Source organism: Musca vetustissima, unplaced genomic scaffold (genome assembly GCF_032173495.1).
Source record: "Musca vetustissima isolate MV318-11 ecotype Yass unplaced genomic scaffold, APGP_CSIRO_Mvet_v1 utg14208, whole genome shotgun sequence".
Classification (NCBI taxonomy): Eukaryota; Metazoa; Arthropoda; class Insecta; order Diptera; family Muscidae; genus Musca; species Musca vetustissima.
This window is the reverse complement of record NW_026882685.1, coordinates 180,916-198,236: the sequence shown is the minus strand read 5'-3', so window position 1 is coordinate 198,236 and position 17,321 is coordinate 180,916. Positions and strand designations below refer to the sequence as shown.

Sequence of the window (17,321 nt, the reverse complement as noted above, 5' to 3'; positions counted from 1 at the left end):
CGTGTTTTTTTAAATATTTTTAAACAGGCGTGTTTTAAGGTCCAACAGATTTTCAGGTGTGGATTTTTAAAAATATTTTTCCAAGGATCAAAAGATATTCAGCCGTTTTTAAATATTTTTCAAAGGTCCAAAAGATCTTCAAGCGTGGATTTTTTAAAATATTTTTTCAATGGTCCAAAAGATCTTCAGGCGTGGATTTTTTTAAATATTTTTTCAAGGGTCCAAAAGATCTTCAGGCGTGGATTTTTTTAAATATTTTTTCAAGGGTCCAAAAGATCTTCAGGCGTGGATTTTTAGATTTTAAAAATATTTTTTCAAGGGTCCAAGAGATCTTCAGGCGTGATTTTTTTAGATTTTAAAAATTATTTTTTCAATGGTCAAAATACGTCAGGTATAGATTTTTTTAAATATTTTTGCACAGGACAAAAAGATCTTCAGGCATGGTTTTTTTAATATTTTTGCAAACATGGTTTTTTAAAAATATTTTTCCAAGGATCAAAAGGCGTTCAGACGTGGAATATATAAAATATTTGTTCAAGGACCAAGATGTCTCATTTGCCTCATTACCTTCTATACATTTTCTCTACCAATCCTTTCATTTCATCCAGTTCCGTTACAATTTTCTGACGCATCACCACATCATCTGGGACCTTAGCGACCGCATTCTGCAAAGGATTAAATCTTAAATTAATCACAAATCTCACATCAATCACAAATAACTACAGGACACGCTTTACCTCTGTGCTGCCCGTAAATAGCTTACAAGCAAACAATATTACAAACACAAAATAGATCGCTTTAAAACGTCCGAACATTATGAATGGCGCCCAATGACTGTTGCAAATCTGCAACTAAATCTAATTATGAAAACTTTATGTTTTTGACGACAAACAAATGTCGTCCACTCAATTGAAAATTAAGTCAAATTATGCATCAAATCAAAAAAATAAAGATTCTTAATTCTTATATAAGAGTGTATTTAAAAATGTAAGTCCGTTATGCAGGTACATATGTCTTATCGGCCTATTATGGTTTATGTTAATTGCGAAAAGTACTTCTTATGCAATGCAATAAGTGGCATGCCACAATTATGCTAATATCGAAATGCTAATATCGAAATGTGGGTATAAGTATAGAACATCAATGTCAAGTGTAAAATGTAACAAGAAACTCAAACAACTAAAGAGGCTCTTGAGTGATAATCCGACAATGTTTGAGGGAGTAATACTTTCGAAAGTTAACGAAAAAAATTGCAAATTTATTTTATTAGAAAAAAATTTGATCTGAAATACAAAGTTAAATCAGTAATGAGAGGATCACCGGCTATATAATACCCTGCACCACTTTGAGAATACAAGTGGAGCTCCTATGATTCTTATTGTAACATACAATGATTGTGTGTGTCCTATCGATCGTGTGTGTATGTGTCCTCACACATTACGACGCTCCTACCAAATCATTCAAAAAAAAAATGGAAAATCCTGGCAAAAAGCCTTCATACCCTTGTTCGCGGATGGAACCGATGGGTCTCAGCACCTCGGTCTCATTCAATTTACCTTCTGCAAGGTAAAAATTACAAATTCCGTCAACTAACATAATAAAAGAAAATGTTTCCAAATTGTTTCTGAAGTTCTCCTTATAGAAGCCCTCTAAAGACTTATTTTCTCTATAAAACCGCTGTAGAAGATATTTTTTATTGAGAAGATCTCCTAGAGAATTTTCAGTTTATCGAATAACTCTTAAAGAAGAGACCGCCAAACTGAGAAGACCACCAATCTTCTCTCTTTAAAACGAAACTAGAAGGCTTTCTATATGTTTAGAAAATCTTCCAAATGTAATTCGAGAATTCCATTTGTAATTCACAACATATAATTTGCAATTAGAGAATTCCATTTGCAATTCGTAACATATCAGTTGTAATTCGATAATTTAATTTGTAGTTCATAGAATATATTTCGAAATTCATAGAATTCCGAAAGTCATATACTTTGAAGTTCAAAAGATTGCATTTGAAATTCATAAAATTCCATTTGGAATTTAAAGAATTTCATTTGAAATTCATAAAAAAAAATTTGAATTATTTTTGTGATTTACCAATTACATTCTAGAATTACAAATTAAATTTTATGAATTGCATAAGAAGTATTAAGAGGTAGGTGGGAAATATTTTCGATGGCTATAGAAATTGGAAAAAAACATATTACGTGCGAAGGTAGCACTTTGCCAACCCATTTAGTGTTTCTAATGATCCTGTAGATTAAAGCAGGTTCCATAGCTGAAAAGAAGCTTAGACATGGTGGAAGGTGAGCACCCACTAGTCTGTGCCGTCTTTAGGCCAGAACTGGACTGCGACACAGGAGATGCTCAATTGTCTCCGTCTCCTCCAATAATAACTCCTGTCATTATTCTAATTTCAGCTTTGCTCAGGTTCACCAGTGAATTTGTTCTTTTAGCTGACAGAGTCTGCCAGATAGATCTTGACAAATTACACCTAGGTTCGTTGTACCAGAGTTCATTGGCTCGTTCGTCGCCGAACGCCTCAAAGTTCCGAAAATTATGACAGATGGAGTCATCGATTGCTACATCTGTAGATTGAGATTCTCGTCTAGCTAATTCGTTCGCCTTTTCATTACCATGTCATGATGTCACGGTATCCTGGTACCCAACACAGCCGATAGCTCTAAGTAAGTGTGTCCAAAACTGCTCTACACTCGAGGACGACCTCAAATTTGATATTACAGGATTTGACGGCCTTAAGTGCAATTCCGCTGCCTTTCAAATAGCGAAGATTTCAGCTTGGAAAACACTACAGTTGCTATCCAGCTTGTAGGTAAGCTCATGGCCTAGCCTTTCATAGTAGACGCCAGTCCCTGCACATTCTTCCATCTTCGATCCGTCTGTATAAAAAACCAGACCGTCTAGAGGAGGGTTACCTATACAAGTTGTCTCTTGTTTTTACCCGAGCTGTGCTAGCGTGACCATATGGTCACACTCATAATACGATCAATAAATCATTTAAAAAAACCTGTACCCTAACAGTGGTAGTGTGAACATACGGCCACATCCCAAAAATTGATCCTGTCGATTATCCTGATAAGAAACAAGTGAAAAAGCGTTAAGTTCGGCCGGGCCGAACTTTGGGTACCCTCCACCATAGATATACTGACAGGTACTAGAAATGAAAATATAGGGAACATACCAAAAAGTGGACCTATACCGACATTTCTAAAAACGGATTATGTAAACCATAATGCAAATTTCAGAATTTTTTAATGGATATACCCTTAGCCTTATGGCTAATGAGGGGGTATACACTTTAACACGGTGAAAATATGCCTCACCGAAATATTGGTTCTAGACCCCATGTTTCTTTGGACCAAATCCGTTTCAGAAAATTTAGATTTCATCCAAACGTATTATTTCTTCCAAACTTAGTACAAATTCGAAGATGGGGAATATCGATCCACTTCGGAACAAATCAGATAATTATTTTAATATAAAAAAGGGGGTTATATGGGGACTACCCCAAAAAGGGGGCGGATATTAATAATTTTTGGTAGGGAGATTTGTTACCATATACGACTACAAAATACCAAATTGCAGCGAATTCTGTTGAAGAACGCGCTCAAGAACCCCAAAATATCGAAAATTGGGGGTTCCCCTATATGTGAACTATCCGAAAAAATTGACCTATATTTATAATTTTTTGTGGAGAGATTTGGTACATATTAGGAACTCAAAATACTAAATTACAGCTAATTCTGTTTAAAAATACGGTCAAAACCCCCAAAACACTGAAAATTAGGAGGTACCGTTATAGCCCCCCAGAAAAAGTGGACCTATACTTATAATTTTTTGTGGAGACATTTAGTACCCAAGAAGAACCCAATGTACCAAATGACTTTTGTATTCTATTGAGTATTAATTTACTCCTGAAGGACATAGACCCGATAAGTTGGATATCATAAAGGAAAATTCGTTATCGTAGTAAAAAGTAGTAGATTCTTGCAGTACGGGAACAGACCAATTGTCGTATGTACTCGGATGTGGGAGTTACACTGAAATATTTACAGGTGCTTACGCATTCATATATTATTTAGTAACCCTGGACAAGTAATTAGGAGGGCTGTACTGAATATTAGTAATATTCGGAAAATAATAGTTCATTTACATTGTACCGGATTATTTTAATCCAGTGGGCTTATATTGTCAATTCCCTTACATAGTTGTCAAATAAATCCTCATAAGGAATGTTAACCCCTGTAAAAAGTTCTAATGTACATGTGTTTTAAGTTAGTGTATGGAAGAGGGTGCTACTATCCTTATATATTGCCCATTGCATAACATTTCAGCTGTAATACTGGGAATTTCAAATGGAATTCTATGAATTCCGAAAGGTACCTATAAATTACAAATGGAATTCTCGAATTACAAATTGTATGTTGTGAATTACAAATAAAATTTTCGAATTGAAAAGGTGTATATCGAAGTGTTTTGAAATAAAAAAAATAAAAATTATTCAAACGAATCGAAGGTGATCAAAAAATGTTGATTACCAGTGTCTGTAAATATATGTATATCAAAGAGTTACTAGAACAATTGGCAATATATACCCTATCTTCAGGTTTTATGTATTTTCATGAATTTTTTTAATCCTCTTTGATCTAAGCATAGCAGATCTTAGTATTTACTATAGATTAAGTGCATATATCGATACATCATATTGCGTAACTCCCCCACAAATCGTCACAATTTTATAATATAAATTGTATATAGAAAATAGCTCCACCTTGACACTTTTTACTCGGTTTTTATCAATGGTCCCTGTAAATGGTTTCTTAAAAATCTTCACTCTTTCCAAGCGTGTTTCTTAAAAATATTTAAATTCATCATTAAATCCACGACTGTATAATAACTTTTTTTAGTTAATAACTTTTTATTAAAAAAAAACTATCCATTTGTTTTATAAGTAAAATTGAAAACCATTTGGATGCATGCACCTATTGCTATCGTGTAATTGCGCACTCATTTTACGGTCTTCATCATAATAACAGCTGATTTTCACAATCGTCCCTTATTCATCACACTCATACGTAAACAATAATGCAGTTTGGTTGATTTCGTTTTGTGTTTCTTTGTTTACCAATCATTCTCTCCCATTGATTTCAATTCGTTGCAGGTGGAACGCATTTAATTTCGGTAGGTTCAAAATTGGCGAAGCAAAATTTCTAAAAACGACCGAAACAACAAAGAAGTTAATCTAGAAAATTAAAAAAAAATATTCCGCCGAAGTACAAGAAATGTTTTTTGCAACAACAGCAACAAAGATCGTTTGCCAACCCAATGAGTAAAAAATTATTTGTGTGTAATGCTACAAAATATATCGCTTTGTGTTATTAAAATCGAAATCGATTCACCAACATCCGACGATTCGGGTAAGGAAAAACACAAAGAACACGAATTGTGAAATATCCTTTATATCATTTCTTTTGTTTGTCGTTTTTTCCAGAAGACACAGCTGGTGCTGTTTCATCAGAACATCCCCATAATCCGCGTGTCCTTAAGGAACGCGAACGTGATCGTGGCCTACGAAAATCCTCACAAATTATCATTGAAACCTACACGAATAAATTGTGGTCGGAAATTGTTGCTGCCGCGGCGGTGGAAGACAACGACGACGACAAAATGAGTTCAGCCAAGGATCCAAAGAAATCGGCAGCATTGACGGAGAAACGTCAACGTGAAATGCCCACTTCAAGTTCATCGCGTGAAACAACACCACTGGAAGAGGGTCAATGCGCCTCCGAGTTGCCCAAAGAAATTGGGTTTTTCTCGGGTAATCCAAGTGTTGAGATAACCAATGGTATAATACATTTATATAAGAAGAAGTAGGAATGATTTGCGAAGCACCTGAATGTTGGGAGGTTATTAATTAGGATTTTTTCTTTTACAGTGAACGCAAAGAAATCAAGGATGCCCCCTCTAATAAACTATGTCTCTTGGCTGTGCCGGCCAGTTTAAGCTGTCATGATCTGTTGAGCTTTGTGGCTCCTTGTCACACCGAAATTCAGCATATTCGCATTGTGCGTGATGGTTGTCCAAATCAATTTATGGTTTTATTGGAGTAAGTGGAAATTCCTGTAGATTTTGTTTTTGAAAAATTTAGAAGATATTTCCCACTATAGAAGACCTCTATGGTGGTTCATTGAATACCTTTACATCTACAGAAGACTTTAAGAAGTCCTGTAGCGCGTCTTTCTGTCTATAAAAACTTTCTGCCGTTCTGTCTATATAAGTCTTCTTCTTTTCTGCCGATAGAAGACCTCGTAAAGGCTTCCTTCGAGTTTATATAGGCCTTCTTTTGGTCTACAGCCTTTGGGCAGTTGAAAACCTTAACCCTACAGAAGATGTTCATAAGTCCGTAGCTTGCTCTATAAGCACGCACACGTATTTTTATATTGAAGACCTCCACAGGATAATCTTCTCATTGATTTTAACCTGTCTACAGAAGACCATAATATGTCTAAAGAAGACCTGAAGAGGATCGTTTTTCTACAGAAAACCCCCAGAAGCTCTTTCTGTTTATATAAGAACTCCAAAAGTTATCCTGATTATTGATACCCCAATTTTTTCTGTCAATAGAAGTCCTTTGGGAGGACTTTGTCTCTTAAAACCATCAAATCCAGTTATATCAAGTCTGAGGTCGTCCTCGAGTGTAGAGCAGTTTTGAAAACACTAACAGCTATTGACTGTGCTAATGAAAAAGCAGACGAACAAGCTAGACAAGGATCTCAATCTGCAGATCTAGCAACCGCAGACTTAATCAAACCAATCATCTGTTACCTTTTCCGGAATTTTTGAGGGGTTCTTTGACGAACAAGTCACAAACTCACTGTTGAACCTGATGATGACGAGGAGGAGACGATGATGATGCCTGCGAACGACATAGATTAGTGGGTGTTCACTTTCCACCGCGTCTAAGCTTCTATTCAACTATGGAACCTGGTTTAATCTGCAACATCATCAGAAACCTTATATAAGTCTTTAAGGAAGTCTCCTTTCTGTGTGTAAAGTAACTCCAGACGGTCTTCTGCTTATAGAAGATCTTCGTAAGGAATACTTCCAGTTTGTATATATTATTTCTGTCTATTGAATTCCTTTAAAGGTGTTCTTATTGAGAAAAAATCCAGAAGGTCTTCCGACAATAGATTGCCTTCAAAATGTCTTTCTCTCTATAGGAAGACCACAAAAGGTCTTCAGCCTATAGGAAACCTCCGGGAGGTCTTCATTCTGTGTATAAAATAATTCCAGACGGTATTCTGCCTATAGATCTTCGTAAAATACCTCCAGTTGGTATTTTTTTCTGTCTATTGAAGTCCTTTAGGAAGAATATTTTCTGTTTATAAAATGAAGACCCTCAAAAAGTCTCCTTTCTATTTACATAAGTCCTTCAGGAGGTATTCTTCCTGTGTATAAATCCAGACGGTATTCTGCCTATAGAATATCTTCTGGAGGTGTTCTTTCTATCCTTAGAACTCCTTGCAAATTTCAGTCTAAAGAAGACCTCCATTAGATAATCTGTCCGCAGATGGTCTTCTGCCCATAAAAGACTTCATGTTGGTGTTCTTTCTATCCACGGACGTCCTTTAGGAGGTCTTCTTCCTTTCTATAAGAAACCCGTCTGTCTATATAACACCTCAGCAATATCTTCCGTTTCTGGCAGACGTCCATTAGATCTTCTGCATATAGAATACCTCTGTAAGACATCCTGTCTATAGTCTTCTGTACGTAATATTATCAGAAAGTCTTCCTTCTAAAAAGGTTTTCTTGAAGGGTTCGCTAAAAGAGGCCTCTAGAAGGACTTCTATACCTTTGTAGAAGATCCCCTATTTAAGGAAGGCCTTTGGAAGATCGCCTGTCTATAAAAGACTTTTAAAGGTATTCTTCAATAATAAGATATATGTCCATAGAAAACCGCCAGATGGGTTGTAAAATGCCTTTACAACGTCAATAAAAGGCCTGCAGAATGTCTATAGAATATTTTCATGACCCATATTCTGTTTTTATTAATCTCCACATGCTTTGTCCTCTATATTATTGGCAAAAGGTGTCCTGTCCAAGGAAATTCTTCAGAAAGTTCTATAATTGGTCATTTTTTTGTTCAGAAGATATGCTGATGGTTTTTGTATTTAGAAAATTTACAACTGGTCTTCTTTAAGACCATTATAATGAATTTTGTCTACAGAAGACCTATACCTTGTTTATGAACTTTAGTAGAACCTCAATTGTTTACCCTGTACCACACTTTTTTATTTCCATTCAGATTCCGTTCAAATTCATCTGCATTGGAATTTTATCAAACCTATAATGGGGCGGCATACAATTCATTGGAACCAGATTCATTGTGCCATGCCGTATGGGTATCAGAGGTAGAAAAAGGCGAAGATGGACTACCACCTTTGGGTCACACTGAGTTACCCACATGTCCAGGTATGTTACGATATTTTTACCATAAATCAAAACCTTTCTACTTTGTATGCCTATTTGTTCCAGTCTGTCTTGAACGCATGGATGAAAGCGTCGATGGTGTTCTGACCATACTTTGTAATCATGCTTTCCATGCCAACTGCCTCATTAAATGGGGTGATTCCACCTGTCCGGTTTGTCGTCATGTACAAACTCCCGAACTTATGGAAAATTCCGTTTGTATGGAATGTGAGGGAACCGATTCATTGTGGATTTGTTTGATTTGCGGTCATGTCGGATGCGGACGTTATCAGGGTGGACATGCTGCGGCACATTATCGTGCCACAAATCATACATTTGCCATGCAATTGGGTACATCATCGGTGTGGGATTATGCGGGAGATAATTTTGTACATCGCCTCTTTCAAAATAAAACCGATGGTAAATTGGTGGCCACACAGGCACCAAACGATGAAGGAGAGGAGAAGATCGATTCCATACAATTGGAATTTACATATCTGCTAACATCGCAACTGGATACCCAACGGAAATATTACGAGGAGCGTATGGAACATTTGGAGAAGGAATGGCGTGATTTTCGTTCAACTTTGGAGGGGGCCCATGGCAAGATTGCCGATATGGATCAACGTATACAGACATTAACCAAAGAAAAACTGGCCCTGGAAAGAAAACTGCATCAAAATAATACTAAGTAAAAAGAAAGAAATATATATTTGTTCTTTTTTGAAATTGATCTTTTTAAATTTGACTTTCCAGACTCAAAGAAGTCCAAAAACAATTGGTTGAGGAACAAGAAATATCACGTGCCTTGCAGAATAATCAATCCTGCTGGCACACCAAATACAAACAATTGGAAAAAGAATACAAAGACTACAAGGAATCAAAAGAAACTGAATTAAATTCCATCAAGGAACAGCTACGTGATATAATGTTCTATATGACGGCACAAAGTCAAATTGCCGAATCCGAATTGAAAGAAGAAATTGCTGGTGGCACAGTGGTAGTACCAGAAGCACCCACAACAAGTAATAATAGTAGTTCCGCACAAAAAAATCGCCGTAAAAAGAAACATTAGGCATTTTGCATCTTGGCTTGAACACGGTGAAAAAACTTTTCAATTCAAAATGGTATTGGTGTGTTGTGTATCTTGGCATTCGAGTGTGTTTTTTATTTCTCAACAGATTGATGTGAGTGTTGCCTCTAAATAAACACGTAGAATGTATAAGCATCACTATATCTATCAATAGATGATTTACACTTATCAAAACACAAAATAATTGTATCGTAGCTTTTTTATATGTTTATATTTATTATTAAAAAAATAAAATGAGTTTGAAATTGAAATCAATGAAATGTTTATTTTTATTGAAATTTAAAGTAGATTCTGAAATTATGAAATTCTGACCAGACTGACCATCTAGTTTTTTTTTATAAACTCTGGAAGTTTAAAACAACAGATAACTCTTTAGGTGGACTTCTATAGACATATCACCTTCTGCAGTGCTGTTGGAGTTTTGCTCTATGCACAAGATCTTATGAAAATTTTATATAAACGGAAAATCTCCTGGAGGGCATCTATATAAATTTCAAGTCACCGCCCTCATATCATCTTCAGAGACAATCACCCCTATTCCGTATGTCGTCGTCGACACAAAACGATGTCGTTGAGAGTCGTTTTTTGCAAATTGGTATTCCCTATGTCGTCGGCATTTATCGATAACAATTGACACATTTTTGGTATTCCGCAACAAAGTTTTACGACGACGATGTCGAAGATTCTTCGTCATTATTTTTGTTGACAAATGAAGTGTTTGAACAAATTTTTTTTAAGAAATTAAAAAATCGACATCGACTCTATTCAATAAGATTTGGAAATTTTCGTGTAAATAAAAATATATGGTGGGATCTGTATATAAATCTGGCCAATATAAATTGGGCTCGTCTTGTGCCAAAAAAAAGTTTCGTCCCATTCAGATCATAAAGGTGAACTGTAACCTTTTTAAAATAATATTTGGACTGAGGGACATGCATAAATGGACTCAAAAAGTAATTCGATGTATATACTAAAAAGTAACTATGATGGATGTTGCAAATACATGTACCAAGACATAATGCCCTGTGCCACAGTGTGGTGAAGGATACAATCACATTTTTGCACAAAAATATCAAACAAAATGAACAGCTGACTTCAATTTAAGAGATGTTTTTTTTATTGATATTAATAAAGAAGAATACTAAATCAATGTCGAAGTGATGTCGATGCGAAGTGATGTCGACAAAGAAACGTCGTCGACAACGACGGCGACTTACGGAATAGGGGTGAATATCTTCTGGAGGTATTCCATAGACTAAAGAAAGTCTTATATATCTTCTAAAGGTCTTATATAGAAAAAAATCCTTTCGATCCTTTCCTATATACACGGTTTTTCAGACATTTTCTGTAAGCAATCTGGAGAACTTCCAAAGACAAAAATCCAGCTGAAAGCCTTCTATAGACAGAATACCTTCTGGAGATCTCCTGTAGACATAATTACTTCAGGCGCTCTTCTATAAACATATGGCTTTCACGAGGTCTTCGATAGGCACAATACCTTCCGGAAGTCTTCTGTAGACAGATGTTTTGTAAGTCGTATATAAACCAAAAAAAAAATGCAGGTCAGCTATAGACGAACGACCTTCTAGAGACCTCTTTAGATATAATACATTTTAGAAGCCTGTTAGAGTAAAATACCTTCTAGAAGTCTATTTTAGTTGTTTTTGTTATAGAAGACATACACAATAAATGAAGTGACAATCGTTGGTCGAGTAGGATTCGGATCTTTTCTAACCGTAGATCCCACTGTTGTAGAAACGACAGTCATTAGTTGCTGTTATAGCAGCCCTACCAATTTTATACAATGTTGTTGTAGCACAACATTATGGGATGAAGGGACAGTCAATTCCGCTGTCGTGGCTACGAAGGTCTTCAATTGTTATTGTTTCATATTAGCCACATTCTGAATCCTCTGTTTGCAGGTTTAGGAAGATTACAGCAACCTGAATCGGCTGCAACCAAAGAGCTTCTGAAGACAGATAAGTGGGTTTAACTGTCCAGGGCAGGGCATGTGTGTTTTATCGCACTTCTGAAGCAGTTGTGTGGTTATAAGTGTGCAGGGTGTAATGCCAATTCGTCACGGCATGTATACATTCAATTTGGGTCTAATACGAATTGAGGCGTTTGAATCATTCTGATTTTAGTGAGCTTAAAACCACTCTTGTTTGCCTAGACAGCTTTCTGTCTTCTGCTGCTGCTATGGTTGGTTGGTAAACTTCATGAACTGCATTCACATGGGTGGGTGGTGGACTCTAAAGATAGCATTCACATGATATTGGTCAATACCCTGGGTCACTGCTTCGGTGCGAATGTTATCCATTTCTGTTCGATAGGCCGGTTGATCTAGGGTTGGCTTTTGTATCGTTGGATACTTCTCTCTCTCTCTCTCTGAATCATCTCACGAAGGTCTATCTTTGCGTGTCTGATGTGATGACATGCATGGTTACGGGATAGCACATGAAAACCCTTCGCTTCCTCCTGACAGAGAGTTCTGAGCGGATTGTAGTTCTCTTCTAGTTATCAGTAACTTTATAATTTGGATTTGCATCAAAATTACTATTTTGAGTTATTCGGACATAACAGATTTTTTGTATTTTAAATATCCACTCTCATTTGTGTAACTTTATATTTGGATTTGCATCAAAATTTTATTATTCGGACATAACAGATTTTTTGTATTTTAAATATCCACCTCATGGTGTAGAATATACAAAGTTTTATCCGATCAAACCTAACGACGTTTGTACTTGTTTTTTTTATTTATCTCCCTTTTCAACGTCTTTTAGGTTGATAAAAATGGAAAGTAGGTCTGAACCGACAGTCAGATAGCTGTCGGTTCAGACCTACGGTCCGTATAATATAGCCTTGCAGGTTTCTTTAGTAGACCTAGACAGCTTCTTTAGTAAAAGACATTCGAGAGGCAGATTCTTGAAAGCGAACTCTTTATTGAAAATATGAGTAAATCACAACGCATTGAAAGAAACAGGGAAAATCAAAACTTCTTCAACCACATTTTAAAGTTTTCTTTATATATAAGAAGTTCACTTCAATATAATAAGACCACTTCTATGTCAAGCCCAACACGTACTTTTCTATTTAAGAAAATGTTAACTTACTTTATGGTTTACCTATTGAAGAAGAAATAAAGTATAATCCCCACGGTTTTCTTTGTACATTGTATTGGAATGTTTTTTTTTTTCAGCAGATTTGTTTACAACAAAATATAAAATATATAAAGAAATAAAATTTATGAATTTTTAATTCACTCTCACACTAGGACCTACAAAAATGTTTACAAAGAAACAAAAAAAAAAAAAAAAAAATACATAAAAACAAAATAAAAAAAATGATAATTTCACTATTTTGTATACTAGTTTGAAATATTTGTTTACACATACTACATACATAGAGATATACGTAATAAAAATGATGACAATTTTTTTTTTTAATTAAATTAATTTTTACCAATAACTGCAAGTAACTGCAATAAGCTAAACATAAATGTTAATAACATAAAGAGTACAATCAACTGGGTTTGATCCGCATGCTGGGCGGAAGGAATAATGCTGTCGTTTGGTGTAATGGATGCACTAGTTATTGTCGCCGGGAAACAATCATTTTGATTAGTATCCTTAAATTGGCTAAGTAGTTCGTTTAATCTGTAAGTGAAAAGTAAAACAAGAGAATTAAAATAATATTATTTTTATACCCTACACAACTATGTTGTCAGGGTATTATAGCTTTGTGCAGCCCCAAATGTTTGTAACGCCGCGAAATATTGGTCCTAGACCCACCTTTAAGTATACCGATCGTCATATCTCGACTAGCTGAGTCGATCTAGACATGTGTGTCCGTCCGTCCGTCCGTCTGTCCATTATAATTTGTAAACACGATACAGGCCACAGTTATGGACCAATCTTCACGAAATTTTGCATGTAGGATGGGTTCTGGCCAATGAAGACCCCTATTGTTTTTGGAAAAGATCGGTTAATATTTAGGGGATGAAATGGACCAAAAACATTATTTTTGTCGGTTTTTCTGGTCGCTCCAGAGACCGCAATTATGGCCCAAACACCGCGAATTTTTGCATTGAGAAGGGGATCGGGCCTGAGAATAAGCATGCATGTTTTGATAAAGATCTGTCAATATTTAGCGGGTCAAATGGACCCTGACTTTTGTGTGAAAAATGACAAAATTTGTATTCTATGGCATATATATTTACTCCTGGAGGATGTAGACCCCAGGAGGTGATAGTATATCCAAGAGGAGTGGTTGGCCTTTAAATTGACACCAATATAGTGATGTATCTACTCAGATGTGGGAGTTACAGTCAAATATTTACAGGTGCTTACGTATTCAGATATTATTTAGTAACCCATTACCACATTAGAGGGGGAAATATCGCGCTGATGGCTTTGAAATTTTTCATGAAGTTCCAGTTATGGTCAAGAACAACGCCTACAATTTTCGGTGATGATCTAATTAAAATTTTGGGATGAAATGGACCGAAAACATAATTTTTTGTGTGTTTTCGAGTCGAGTATAATCCGAAAATCACAACACAACCCACCGTGAAGGTAATCTGGACAAGTAATTAGAAGGACTGTACTAAATATTCGAAAAAAGTAAGGAAGAGGTATTGTTGACCTCTAATCGGACAGGAGGGGGCAAATATCACGAAATATTACTCAGACTCGGAATAAACATCCTCAGAAAGTTAGAGTTCGTGGTAGTTGTGTAGGGTATCGTATGGTCGGCTCCGTCCGACTATACTGCTCCGCTCACTGGTTTTTAAATAGAATACCAAATTATAGATATTGAAAAAGTATTTACATATTTACAAAAAAGTATTTTTAGAAGTAGAATAATAATAAATATTGAAACAGAGCAAAGTCGGGCGGTGCCGCCACCAAGATGGAAAATATCCAATTTTTAATGAAAACCCCAAAGCGTGGACTGATACTAATAAGGCATGGTAGAATTTACAATCCTCAAACTTCTGCAATTTAGATTACATACTGTAGAAATTTCCGAATATTTGGGGTTATTGCTATATGAGGGCTATGGCTAATTAATGGCCGACATATGTCAATTTCGAACAAAATATTTTTATTTTCTTTCCTTCAGGAGGTATAATTATAAGGGGCAGATGCCTAAATGCTTGCCGATATATTTCATTATCGTCAGGTTCGAGTTTTTTATCACGATTTCCTTAGAAAGCGGAATGATTACAACCGATGGCTAAATCGTCGTAGAATTCCATAATTTGCAAAACTGACTATTTCAACTAACGACTATCCCCTTTACTATGGTAGAATACGCCTATATGGGGACAACCCCTACACACGGAACTAATCAGCTAACTATTTTAATGTAAGAATATGGGAACTACTTGTAAAATGGCCCGAATATTAATAATTTTTGGTATTAAGGTTTGTTACTATATGCGACTAAAAAAACCCCAAAATACTGAAAATTTATAATTTTTAGTGGAGAAATTTGGTACCCAATATGAATGCAATGTATTAAATTTCAGCGAATTCGGATTAAAAACGCGTTTAAAACCCCCCAAAAGACCGTAAATTGGGGCGTACCGTTATATAGGGGCAACCAGAAAAAGTGGACCTATATTTATAATTTTTAGTGGAGACATTTGGTACCCAAAATGAACCCAATGTACCAAATTTCAGCGAATTCGGTTGAAAAGCGCGCTCAAGAACCCCAAAATATCGCAAATTGGGCGGTACCCTTATATAGAAGCTATGCCTAAACGAGGACCGATATAGCCCATCTTCGAACTTGACCTGCCTGCAGACAAAAGACAACTATATGCTCAATCTCTTCAGATCTATCTCAATTCCTTCAGAATATAGTGAGATTACAGCAGACGGACGGACGGACGGACAAGGCTAGTTCATCTTAGAATTTTACCCTGATCAAGAATATATATATATATACTTTATAGGGTCGAAAATGAATATTTCGATGAGTTACAAACGGAGTGACAAAATTAATATACCCCCCATACTATGGGTGGGTGGATGAAAATATATATGGGACCTATATATAAATCTAAACCGATTTTCACGAAACTTTGCACCATTTACCTAAAACCGGGCCAAACTATATATGGTAGCTATATCTAAATCTTAACCGATTTTCACGAAACTTAACATACATCATTCTAGACCTTATGCATTACGCTGCGCCATTTTTTGTGGCAATCGAAGGATATATAGGGACTTTGATTCACCAATTACATAAAATCGGACGAAAATATATATGGGAGCTATATCTAAATCTGAACCGATTTTCACGAAACTTAACACACATTAATCTAGACCTTATTCATTACGCTGTGCCAAATTTCGTGCAAATCGAAATATATATATATATATATATATAGGGACTTTGGTACACCATTTACCTTAAATCGGACGAAAATATATATGGCAGCTATATCTATATCAAATGAGCTGTGCCTAATGTCATCCAATTCTGATCATAAATGCGACCTGTACTTTGTTTACAATTTAACATGGACAGACGGACATGCATAAATCGACTCAAAAGGAACCATGAGTCTATCACGATTATTTTTGCCTGTTACAAACATATGCATAAAGACATTGTACCCTGTACCACAGTGTGGTGAAGGGTGTATAAAACGATGTTTTTATTTTTTCAGGTTTCCGGATTAGAATTTTGGCCTTTCTTTTCTTACTTACTTCTTATCATGTTCCATAACTTTACTTTCCAATAATCTCTTATCTTCGCTTAATGCGATCAGCCGCTGTTCTATGGAAATCATCTGACGATTGGTTTCATTCAATTGACAAAAAGTTTTCCATTCACTCTCCAGATTTTTAATACGTTCTTCATAGATTTGATCGGAGTTTTCTGTTTTCAATAATAAAGTGGCATCAGTGGATGAAGAGAAGGATCGATTCCTTATGCATTCTCCATTACAAATACGATGCATATATTGTTCCTCTTGGTAATTCCAAACACTAAAGGATTCCAAATGCATAACAAGACAATGACCAGTTTCTTCATAGTGTTTAAGAGCATGACCGTTTTTATATCGTGGACATCCGATATGATTGCAGCTAAGACATAGCCAAAGAACTCTACATTCGTCACATGACATACATTTGGTTCTGATGTCATCACATTTTGGTATTTTCTTATACTCACAAACAGGACAGGGACAAAAAATAGATTTTTCTGATTTATTATCGGGGACTGGAAATAATAATAAAAAAAATAACAATTAATATTAAAGTGACGGCTATGTTATTGGAGATTTTACACTTTGTAATAAATCTATTCTCTTTGTAATTCCAAATTTTATAACTTTCCAAATTCATTGACGCCACATGACCGGTGTTACGGAAATGATCTAAGGCATGGCTATTATGTCGGCTCGAACAACCAATATGAGCACAATTTAGGCATAGCCATAAATATCCTGAAACTGGACAGTGCATACAGGTGGCTGGATTTTTGTTATAACATTGTAGACCATAAGCTTCGAACTCATTTGTAGGATTTTCATCCATTGTGGAATATCTCATCGATATTGTAGAAATTCTGTTGTTTTTTTTTTTAATAATTCTTGACTTCCGCCTAATTCTGGTATTTCTTTGTTTATCCACTCAACACGACTACTCAACTCAAATGCGCACAATTGAATGTCAATAACAAACGAACGATAATGACATTAGTCATGAATTGGAGA

The 17,321-nt window shown here is 35.7% G+C and overlaps 1 protein-coding gene across 1 annotated transcript; it reads left to right on the top strand.

Moving 5' to 3' along the window:
- Positions 1 to 5,348: 5,348 nt before the first annotated feature.
- LOC133329291 (BRCA1-associated protein) lies at positions 5,349 to 9,562 on the top strand. Its single transcript, XM_061537781.1, has 6 exons — positions 5,349 to 5,435; positions 5,513 to 5,888; positions 5,954 to 6,124; positions 8,324 to 8,490; positions 8,554 to 9,178; positions 9,244 to 9,562. The coding sequence occupies exons 1-6, from the start codon at positions 5,369 to 5,371 to the stop codon at positions 9,560 to 9,562; spliced, it is 1,725 nt and encodes a 574-aa protein (XP_061393765.1). The 5' UTR covers positions 5,349 to 5,368.
- The last annotated feature ends 7,759 nt before the right edge of the window (positions 9,563 to 17,321 follow it).

Coding starts and splice junctions, on each gene's coding strand:
- LOC133329291 (XM_061537781.1), top strand. CDS start 5,369: ATGCTACAAAATATATCGCTTTGTGTTATTAAAATCGAAATCGATTCA. Junction 5,436..5,512: donor ACCAACATCCGACGATTCGG/GTAAGGAAAAAC, acceptor TTTTTCCAGAAG/ACACAGCTGGTGCTGTTTCA. Junction 8,491..8,553: donor TGAGTTACCCACATGTCCAG/GTATGTTACGAT, acceptor TATTTGTTCCAG/TCTGTCTTGAACGCATGGAT.